Below are 11,692 nucleotides of genomic sequence, written 5' to 3' on the forward strand. Positions count from 1 at the left end.
CATCCTGCTTGAGACATACAAAATTATGCAGGGGATGGACAGAGTGGATAGGGAGATGCTCTTTACACTCTCACATAACACCAGAACCAGGGGACATCCACTAAAATTGAGTGTTGGGCGGGTTAGGACAGATAAAAGAAAATATTTCTTTACTCAGTGTGTGGCTGGTCTGTGGAACTCCTTACCACAGGATGTGGTGATGGCGTCTGGCCTGGACGCCTTTAAAAGGGGATTGGACAAGTTTCTGGAGGAAAAATCCATTACGGGTTACAAGCCATGATGGGTATGTGGAACCTCCTGATTTTAGAAATGGGCTATGTCAGAATGCCAATGCAAGGAAGGGCACCAGGATGAGGTCTCTTGTAGTCTTGTGTGCTCCCTAGGGCATTTGGTGGGCCGCTGTGAGATACTGGAAGCTGGACTAGATGGGCCTATGGCCTGATCCAGTGGGGCTGCTCTTATGTTCTTATGCTGCTTGATCGGGACGTAGCACGTGGCTGCCATGATTTGCATTGATTAATTTATAGTTATCCGTTTTATCTCTGATTTTGTAAACTGTCCTGAGCACTGTTAGAGAGTTGGTTAAAAAAAAATTATTATATAAATCAGCATTTTTCAACCTTTTTCATCTCACGGCACACTGACAAGGCACTAAAATGGTCAAGGCACACCATCAGCTTTTTGACAATTGACAAGGCACACCATGCTTGCCAGTGAAGGCTCACATCCCCATTGGCCCTACAAAGAAATGATCTTCCCCCAAATTCCTGTGGCACACCTGTGGATCACTCGCGGCACACTAGTATGCCACAGCACAGTGGTTGAAAATGGCTGACATGAATAGCCATCACGACTAGTAGCCATTGCTAGACCTGTCCTCCATGACTTTGTTCATCCCTCTGTAAAGTCATCCAAACTATTGGTCATCACCACGCTGTCTGAAGAAGGAACTCCCATTGCCCATCTTGAATCGCCCCATCAATCAGTTCCATTGGACGACTCCTGATTCTTGTAATGTGAGAGAGGAAGAAACTGGTGATTGATCACACTGGGTGACCCCAGCTTCTTGCACTGTGGGAAAGGAAGAAAAACTTTATACTTTCCCCACACCACACATAAGCCTCCCTTATATCCCCCTAAGATATTTTTTTTCCTTCTAAGCCAGTGTTTCTCAACCTGTGGTATGGGTTCCACCAGTAGTACTTGAGGTGGTATCTGGTAGTACTGGCAAGACCCTTGAACCTCTGCTGCTTGGCAGTGAGACCAGGAATGTGACACAACAAACAGTGGTAGGAGGCTCAGCTTGGTGGGGAGAGCTCCAAAGCATGCTTTTCAGCGCTTGAAAAAACCCTCCCATCCACTGACGTTTGTTGATATGTCATCGGTGTGACTGATGATGTCATCGCCAGTTACTTCCAGTGGTACTTTGAATAGGTGGACCATGTGAAGTGGTACGGCAGAGGACAAACATTGAGAAACACTGTTCTAAGCTAAACAGCCTAATGCTTTTGACATTTCTGGCTGGGAAGGAACTCCTACTGTTGATGGGAAGACTCCATCTTGACCCCTAGATAAACTCAGTATGGCAACATCCCTGCCTTGTGAGCCTTAATTATTTTGGCTGCCACTTTCGGCATCCTTTCCAATTCTATGTGATCTTTTTTGAGATGAGGTGCCCACATCTCTCTCTCTCTCTCTCTCTCTCTCTCTCTCTCTCTCTCTCTCTTTCTGTGTGTGTGTGAGATTTATTTTTCTGATTCTAAAAAATATTGTGCAAGTCACCTCTGAGACGAGACCAATCTAAGCCCTCCTGACACCTGACACAACACACCAAATTCTTCCCCCTCTCCATTGGATGATATGCCAGATTCTGCTCCTTCCACTCCCTAGATCAGCAATTTTGAATCTTTTTCATCTCAGCACACTGACATTGCACAAAAATTGTCAAGGCACACCATCAGGTTTTTGACAAGGCACACCATGTTGTTGGTGGGGGGCTCACATCCCCCAATGGCCCTACTAATAAACGACCTTCCTCCAAACTCCTGTGGCACACCTGAAGACCATTCGCGGCACACCAGTGTGCCACTGCACAGTGGTTGAAAATGGCTGCCCTAGATTGAAAAAGGAAGAGGGGGGTAAACAGGAAGCCTGGGAGAGAGGAGAGCGGTGGGCCAGAGCGTCATCCCTCATGCCCTAGAGCCCACCACTACCGGCTCTTCAACCCCACGTCCTCTTCCTCTTCCAGCCCAGGAGTGCAGGCAAGTGGGTGGATGGAGATGAGCGCTCCCCTTCAATCTGCTGCCTGAAACAATGGTCTCAGCTGGCCTCACAGATGGACCAGCCCTTCTGGGAGGTGTCCTACAACAGGTTGAAAGCAATACAGTGCAAGGAAGATAACGCAATCGCACGCGCGCCAGGTTTATGGCTCAGAACCAAAGGCCACTGGGATCGATTAGGAGACAGAAGGAAGCACCCAATGAAGGCTCAGATCAGACGTTACTTGAAACACGTCTTTAAACAAGATAAAGATCTCCCAGCCAGATCAGCAGCGCGTCCTTCTCTAGAGGATCTGGACCCTGGGAAGAGTAGGGGGCACGACCCCTCCCTCCTCCAGGGTTCCGATCCCGATCACCCCTCTCCCGCCCCACACACTATTTGCCTAGGACCACAACAAACTCCCAGGGGCAGAGCAGAAGCCAGCAGCACAGCAGCACGTGGCCGGTTTCTATCCCATGCGGTGGCGTAGCTGGGGGGGCAAAGCACTAAGTCTTGCGGGGAGCCTCACCACAGCGTGCAAATCGCCCCTCTCCTTCGAAGTCATTCCAGGAAAGGGGGGGGGGAAGCAAAACGGAGATACTCGCCTGGAATGGCTCTGAAGTGGAGGAGCCGCTTTCCCTCTGCGGTGAGGCTCCCTGCAAAACTTAGCGCTTTGCCCCCCCCCAGCTACGCCACTGATCCCATCAGAAGCTGGAGCTGGGGGGGCAGAGCTCACTGGGGCCGGGTGATGCCGCCTTGAGTCCGGACGGAGGCACCTGCCTGAGCATCACAGGGCAGGGCTGTGAAATCAGCCCCAGGGCGACACGTGGCGGGGTCCCCAGGGTCCCCACGTGTTGGAGGCAAGCCGGGTATTCCCAGGCTCGGACGCCCAAGCTTACAGCCTGAGTATGATGAGAGGAGCCAGTGGCGTAGCTAGAGGGGGGCAAGCACTAGGCTCCCTGCAGAGCCCAGCGCTTTGCCCCCCCTCTAGCTACGCCACTGAGAGGAGCACCGCCCCTGCCCGCCCAAGCATGCAAGGTGTCAGCCCCCCCCGCCCTCCCCACCTGCCCTCCAGGTTCCTCCTCCCCCCCCCGCAGGAGGGTGGACTTCGACCAGGATCAAAGGGGGCTGCCTCTGCCTCCAGGTGCCAGTCCATCCCCAGTCCAGGAGGATCGCGAGGGCTGCCTGCCTCCTTACTGTGCCTTCATCCTCCTCCTCCTCCTCCCCGGCAGCAGCATGTCGGTCCTGCTGGAGACGCTGGGCTTCTTCCTGGGCACCATCGGCTGGGGGATGCTGGCCGTGACCCTCTTCAACAGCTATTGGCGGGTCTCCACCGTCTCGGGCAACGTGATCACCACCTCCACCATCTTCGAGAACCTCTGGCAAAGCTGTGCCACCGACTCCACCGGCGTCTACAACTGCTGGGAGTTCCAGTCCTTGCTGGAGCTGCCAGGTGAGCTGGGCGGGCAGACCCCCCCGCGATGCCCTCCCTGCAGGAAGGCTGCCCCTGCCCCTGGCATCGGCTTCTTTTCTGGGCTCCCCTTCCTTCCTGCCTCCCTGGCAGGCTCTCCAAATCTAGAACAGGCAGAAGGAAATATGTCTTTACTTGACACGTCAGGAGTCTGTGGAACTTCTTGCCACCTGATGTGGTGATGGCATCTGGCCTGGATGCCTTTCAAAGGGGATTGGACAGACTAATGGAGGAAAAGTCCATCTTCATAGGTGCCAAGTCTGTGGAACTCCTTGCCACAGGATGTGGTGTTGGTGTCTGGCCTGGAGTTGGCCTGGCCCCTTATGATCATTTGGGCACTGCCACTGGTACTGAGGTTACCAGGATCCTCTGATAGGGGTGGGCCCTTGGCTAGTGTCCTACTGCACCAACCTCTGACGCTGCCCCTGCCAGAGCTCACCATTGCACCTGGATACCTAAGTGGCTGGTGCTGACCAGGAGTACCTTTTACAGATTAACCCTATTCACTAAAGCTACTCTTTCTGGGGAAAGTGCGATCCAGCTTCAGTCATCCATGCTTTGTCTCTTCTGAGTTAGATTACTGCAATGTGTTATACCTGGGGCTGCCCTTGAAGACAGTCCAGAAACCTCAGTGGGTTTGAAATGCAGTTGTCAAGGGCCAACAGTTTGGACTGCACTATGCCACTCTTTTATTAGCTGTGCTGGTTGTGAATTTGTTTCCAGGGTCAATTCAATGTTGGTTTTGACTGTTAAACCCGCAAATCCCTTGGGACCAAGGCATCTCAGAAATGGTCTCCTCCCTGGCCAACCGCTGTGTATTAGAGATAGAGCCTTTCAGAGGTAGCATCTCAGTAAACAAACTTCCCAAGAGAAGTTCATCTGTTCCTTTCACTGTCAGCTGTCTATAGGGTTAAGACAGTTCTTTCTCCAGTGGTGTTGATGCAGGAGCCTTTCTGAAGTGTTTTTTTTATTCAGCCACTGTTTCCACATTTGTGATTGTTTGACTTTGCTTAATCTCTATGGAATGCATTTTATTGTTCATGATATATGACCGTTATGTATTATAGAAATAAATCGGGCTCCTCTGAGCTTGTGCAGAGTAATTTGCCTTTACCACTGAATAGCTACAGCCAACTCTTTTCTGACTGGTAGTCCAGAGGGGATGTTTTCCATAGAGACTCTTTGATTTTTTTTAATGTTATATCTTTCTGTTCAGGACTGACACTTTTTCTCTCCTGTGTACCTTTAAGAGCTGTATAACAGGTAAAAAAAAGGCAGATTCAGCTATAGTGAAAACATTGGCAGATTCAACCCTATAGTGATAGGGTTCTCTTTGCATGTTAAATGCTTTCCCTTTCCAAACAACACTGTTTAAATGCTGTTGTATAGATATGCAGTACTTCCTTTGTGGTTTGCAAACTGAGATGCTTGGGATATGCAAGAATTGAGTTAGATTCCACATGCTCCATCCCCTGGAGTATGTGAAAAGTGCATAAGTGCATAAGTGCATAAGAAAGAAAGAAAGAAAGAAAGAAAGAAAGAAAGAAAGAAAGAAAGAAAGAAAGAATCAGGGGGCAGTGACAAGCAATTATCCAACTGTGGATAGAAAATGGTCAAGAACACTGACAAACAGCTTTCTGGTTGTGACTCTAGTCCCAAATGCCAAAGGGTTTATTGTGCTAGTCAGCATCCTGGTAGGCTGTTTGCAGAAGATTTCTATTGCTTAGAAAGCAAAGGTGCAGTGCAGATGTATACTGACCTGGCACCCTGGCAGAGGTAGGGTGGCATCTTGACATTCCTCTCCAGGGTGAAGGATAGGGCAACAATGAGGCAAACAGAGTTGTCACCTTTTCAGACAGCCCCAGCAGTTGTGCCTTGATGAGGTGCTTGGTAAGACAGGAATTATACTACACTTCCAGAGTTTCCAGACGTTGAAGCTGCGGTGTTGTGATGGCACTTGGCTAGCTGCCTTTAAAATGGGTTGGATAGATTTATGGAGACAAAGTCCATCACAGGACACAGGTTATGATGAATGTGTACAAGCTCCATGTTTAAGGGGTAGGCCAGATGCAAGGGAGTGACAACAGGATACAAGGGTCTTGTTGTCTTATGTGCTCCCAGAGGCATCTGGTGAGCTACTGTGAGATACAGGAAGCTGAACTAGATGGACCTTTGATCCAGCAGGGCTCTTCTTATGTTCCCTCTTGCATCAGCCTAGAACTTGGGATCTTTTGACCAAAGAAAGTGCTTCTTCATGGAGCGTGTCCTTCATTGATGGTTATTGGTGCCACAAGATGTAGCAGTGGCCATGTTTTAGAAAGCCTTAAAGGCAACTCACGGAAAATCAGGATTAGGCTAATTTATCAACGGCTAGTAGGCAAGGTGTCTGAAGACCAAACTACATGTTACACTAAATGCATCATATGGCTCAAGGGTGCTTGTTTTTGTTGCTGTTAAAAGACAAGCTCTGGGGGGAGGGATCTGGATTGGGATCATTGTGGGGGTAAAGGATCTGGATGGCTCTTTAGCCCATGACTGCTATTTCCTCAGGGGGTGGTGCCAATGGAATGATCCCTTCCCCTCGGGGAAATTGTGCCAGAGGTTCCCCCAATAGCGGATCAGGAACAGAGGAAGCTTCCATCTGCCCTCGCCAGGATCTTAATCCAGATCCCCTCCCCACACAGATGATTTTTGATATAAGAAAATAAAAAGAGAGGAACCGTAGCTGTCACTGAGGGATAGGGTACCTCCTTTGTGTGAAGAAGGTCCCAGAAGCTAAGATTCAGGTAGAGCTGCTGAAAAAGGTTCCAGTCTTAAGCCCTGGAAAGATACTGCCAGCCTGAGTTGAAAACAAAACACTGAGTATTACAGACCAGTGGTCTGACTCAGGGTCAAGCAGTTTCATGTGTGAAAGTATGTAAGAGTCAAAGACACCCTAAATCTGAACTGGAGCATATTTTTCAGTCAGAGGCAGGAAAATCTCAACCTGTCTTGAATTTGCTTCTCAGAATAAGTGCTTCCTATGCCTTCTGAGTAGGGCAGACCTTGGTCTCAGATTGGTTCTTTGATCACATTTAGCCCTGGCTGAGGATCTCATCCGCTTCAGCATTTCACAGGTGTCAATGGGAACATCCCCAGTCTAAAGTTCACTGCCCACATCCTCCTCATGCCATCAGTGAACATGGCTGAAACCTCCACCTCATGAGAAGTGTGCACTGTGCAATAATTTTGCTCACCACTGGTTTATAAAATCAAGAGGGCAATGAGAGAGTGTGAGAATGTGACGAACACATGCTGATAAATGCATGAAGAAAGCCTATGCCTGCTCAACAAGATGCATCCATATGACTGGGAATTCTATATAAGTGGATATCCTGATAATGCAAATATCCCTAAGTGCGTGCAGTTGTGTGTGCATAGAGGCTCTTTTCTTGCATTCATCTGAATGCATGGAGGTCAAAGCATGGCCAGAGAGTGCAGCCCACTCCCTCTTCTTGCAATCAGTGAATATGTGGCGTGCAATGGCTGACCACCGTGTATTTGAATGGAAGACTATGCACTATGTGGTGCCTTAGTGTTAATGTATATGCCCTTACCTACATGTGCATTAGAGATGAGATGCATTCATTTCCCACTCAAAGAAGCCACTTCTAGAGTCTCAGGGGAGGAAGTCTTAAATTGATGGCAACCTTCAGTCTCAAAAGACTATGGTATAAGCCTACAGCACCTGGCATTCCCAGGCGGTCTCCCATCCAATTACTAACCAGGCCTGACCCTGCTTAGCTTCCAAGATCAGACAAGATCAGGAAGTCAAGCCCTGATGAATGACAGCTCTAGCCCAAAATAGGGACACAAGATGGGCAGTGATTTACCAAGGACTCTAACAAGAAAATAGAGTCAGTCCCTGATTAAAAAGGACGGATGGATTATAGACAGACTGGAATAGGGAACTCCAAACTTTTCAGTGCGAAGGCCACATTGTATATTTTATGTATTTTCATGGAGTGAAAAATCTCATTTTTTTAAAACAGTTTTTCCTTCTCCTCTGTAGCCTACCTGCAGGCCTCCCGAGCCCTCATGATTACTGCGCTGGTGCTGGGTTTCTTAGGGATCCTGGGCGGGATGCTGGGGCTGCAATGTACCAAGGTGGCCGAAGAGAACCCCAATGTGAAGTCCAAGATGGCTGTTCTTGCGGGTTGCCTGTTCATCTTGGCTGGTAAGTGGGGACAGAGGGACTTGCTCTATTGCAGGTATAATGTTCTCCTTGGGCATTTCCCATGAAGGCTTTGTCCCCCTCTAGTGGCAACAGCTGGGTCCTGCAGCTGCTCTCCTGAGCTACCAAGCGCATGATTCTCTGTGGCTCACAGGTGCACCCTGCCTTGTTGAAGCCACTTCCTCTCCTAATGTCCCTTTCTCCTTCTCCCTGCTCAGGTATCTGTGGGATGGTGACAGTCTCCTGGTATGCTGCCAACATCACCCGTGATTTCTTCAACCCGCTCTTTGTGGGCACAAAGTAAGTCTCTAAAGGGGCAGCCAGAGCTGGCTTTATGATGATGAGGCGAGTCACAGCTCAGTGACGCAGTTGCTGAAGGGGCAAAATTTGGCTACAGGGGTGCAGTTCCATCTGCGAGATCTGCTAGGGAAATGCAAGGTGCTTGTCTCACTCTCGCAAGCAGATCCCTCCTGCCTCCCTCTCTCAGGTCTTCCTCTTTTGCCTCCCCTCCAAGCTAGTCTGTGCGCTCACTGCCTGAGCCTCCAGTTCTCAGCACAGATGAGCATGGCGGCCCTTTCCTACTGGAGCTTTTGAGGATGGTTTAAAATGACAATCTATTGCGACCACTAGACAAAAAAAAATACATATTTTATTAATAAATAAATAAACAACAATAGGGGTCCTGTGTTCCCAAGGCTGCTAGAGACCTTACACAAAGTACATGTGTTTAAGCACTTGCTAGACTCTCCCTAGAAATGGGGTTCAAGGACTGTTCCCCCAAACATTTACTGTCATTTCAGGGTAACCAGAACGCTGAACTGGAGAGCAAGAAGTGCAGTTGGGAGCTTCTAGGTCAGACAAAAGGCTGAAACTGGGTTCACACGTGATCTACAGCATGCCAATTAGTAAAGAAAATGGGGAAACATGACATTTTGAGGGTATGAAAATTATCTCATACCACAAGTTAACATTCCAGCTAACAATTTTCTTCTCTGCAAACCGGTTGCAAAGTTTTGTTTTTTTTTAATTCTTAGATGTTTCAAACACTTTTCACAACCTACCAAAGACCAGTAGCAATCTACTGGTGGGTTCTGACCCACAGTCTGGGAAACACTGATCTAGGGTCAGCCTAGAGTAGATCTCAGACTCCCCTTGGTTTCAGCATCCTAGGAGGTGCTCAGCGATCTGCAGCAAAGCTTTAGTGCTCTCTCTGTTCTTGCTTGCCCCCCTTCTCTAGTCTAGAGCAGCAAGGATATTAGGTATCAACTAGGCTAGCACTCCAAAGTGTACTCCTGTGGCTTTTGTGATCTTGTAGTGCCCTGGTTCACTTTGGCTGCAAAGCTGAGGCACATCACTGGGATCAGACAGGGTCCATTAAAAAAAAAAAGCCCCATTTGCTTTAGCCTTTAGTTTCTCCCTGGCCCCTTCTTCAGTTATTAACTAACTCAAGGTCATTGGGTGGCTAGAAGCTGCCCCCCAGTAAGATGCCTTTGGATGGATTCCAACACCTCTTCTTTGACTGCCTAGGTATGAAATCGGACCTGCCCTCTATCTGGGCTGGAGTGCATCACTGCTAGTGATCATGGGAGGAGGATTCCTGTTCTCTTCATGCAAAACCCGCTCACCGCAAGAGAGGAGGTGAGATGGAGCACGCGTAGACCTTGGGGTGGGGTGGAGAAAAAAGTCTGTTGAGGAAGAGACGCCATGGACCTGGTTCAGAGATAACACCAAAGGATATTTTGTGGGTATGAGCAGAAAGTGGCAAGAACTTTTGGCGAGACTGGAAGTTTCCATTTGCAATTTATCACAAAGGAGCCAGAGGCATCCTTCTGGCCTGGAAGGGGCTACAGCCAAGCTGAGAGGGCCTAGAATTCCTTCCTGCCACTGCTGCAGGAGGGCTGAGAATTCTGCAACACACCAGTGGCATAGCTAGACAGAGTGCAAAGCATTAAGTTTTGCAGGGAGCCTCACCACAGCATGCAAGTGGTCCCTCCCCCTCGAAGCCATTCCAGGCAATGGGAGCATTTGCCTATATTTAACTCCCACAGCTCAGAACTGCTCCAAAAGGGACTGCTTGCATGCTATGGTGAGGCTCCCTGCAAAACTTAATGCTTTGCACCCCCTCTAGCTATTCCAACTCTCAGGCTGCTTCTGCCATAGAAGTGCTCAGATGAGTATCATGGCCCAGTACGGATCACTCCTCATTCGGTCTAGCAGATGACATGGATTATTAGGATAAAAACAACCTCTCTAGGAACATAGTGGTGCCTTTGTATCTATATGGCATGACCTTATTGGGAATATTGCCCCATCTCAAAAGATGATAGAGCCAGCAAAGATAACAGGAATGGGCAACTAGTGGTGTAGGATCTGGACCACCTTCCCAGTAGGAACAGCTAGGATGTGGAGGGCTTTTAGGGGGGGGGGAAGGATAATGAGTGGAGCAGCATGAATGACAGAGCACACCGTTTATGTGAAGGGGGCAGATAGATGGGTTCTCTTTGGGACTAAGGGGTCACTCAGTGTAACTGATCAGTGGGAAACTTAGAACAGGCAGAGGAAGTCCTTTTCCCCACAACTCAGAATTCACTGATGGGGTTGCCAATAACTGCTAACTTAGTTGGCTTTAAAGGGAGATTAGACCAATTCATGGAGAAGGAAAGGTCTGTTGGGGAGATATGATGGGGCCGAAGCCAGAGTCCCAGTGACCTGCTGTAGACTTTCCACCTATTGAACAAAAGGTTCCTCAGACGGTTCTGTTACAATTCCTACAATTACAAATACCAGACATTTAAAGAAACTCAGTGGTAAACCTCTCTCTTGTCCCCCACTCCTTCCCTCCACCATTGTGTCTCCACAGGTACACTTATTCATACCAGGCCCCCAAGAGTGGGATGACAGCTCCTGCTAAGTCGCCTCCCCAGGCCCGCAGAGACTCTAACACCAGCAGCGTTGGAAAGTACGGCAAGAATGCTTATGTGTAACAAGGTGGAGAGTGGGGTCGTGTGACCATCTAAGAAAAAAAAAGACATTACAGATGCTTTTCAGGCTACCTGCAACACCAATGGTTTTTACAGAGATGGACATTTATGGGGAGGACAGACTCTCTTCCCTCAGTCCCCTTTCAGACAATTCTCAAAGCTCTGAAGATGCTGGGAACTGGACAAAAGCATCCAGTCCACATTTCTGAGCATGGCGAGATCATGGCACTGGAAGATGCTGCATGCAGGTGCTTATTTATTGGTGAGGAGGGGTTCTGTGTGTAAGGATATTGTCCTTTTTCCTCTCTACATGGAACTGATCTGCTGGTTCTTGGGTGCTCTGGGGCTAGTAGTACTTGACTTCCAACACAAGAAGTGTCAGGGCTCAAACTGGACTAGAAATTGTACCCTCCAAGGGGGGAATCTCTCTCCTTAATTGCAGAAGTTCTTGTCTGATCAGGAGAAAGTTTTTTGAATATGCCCAGCAGAATGAATATTTTTCCTCACAAGAGCTCAGCACAGCATATATGGATGGGATGCACTCCTTTTATGTATGTTACAAGCCTTTGACACAGGGTTGGGCTGTGTGTGTGACTGGCCCAAGATCACCACCTGAGCAGGGCTTTGAACCCATTTCCTTCCGATATTCCAAAACTGAGCCTTGACAATGATCTAAGCGAGGCAAAATTCCTGACTTCTTGTGTTTTGCTTGCACTTAAAAAAAACTTAGTTTTATGGGCTTTTATGGCAAAAGAAGTATAACAAATT

The 11,692-nt window shown here is 48.6% G+C and overlaps 1 protein-coding gene across 1 annotated transcript; it reads left to right on the forward strand.

Moving 5' to 3' along the window:
* Positions 1 to 3,495: 3,495 nt before the first annotated feature.
* CLDN15 (claudin 15) lies at positions 3,496 to 11,207 on the forward strand. The gene is made up of 5 exons (XM_066628190.1): positions 3,496 to 3,712; positions 7,782 to 7,946; positions 8,162 to 8,243; positions 9,471 to 9,581; positions 10,804 to 11,207. Exons 1-5 carry the CDS (start codon positions 3,496 to 3,498, stop codon positions 10,925 to 10,927), a joined length of 699 nt encoding a protein of 232 aa, XP_066484287.1. The 3' UTR covers positions 10,928 to 11,207.
* Positions 11,208 to 11,692: the final 485 nt, after the last annotated feature.

The sequence above is a fragment of the Tiliqua scincoides genome, chromosome 5 (assembly GCF_035046505.1).
Source record: "Tiliqua scincoides isolate rTilSci1 chromosome 5, rTilSci1.hap2, whole genome shotgun sequence".
NCBI classification, from domain to species: Eukaryota; Metazoa; Chordata; class Lepidosauria; order Squamata; family Scincidae; genus Tiliqua; species Tiliqua scincoides.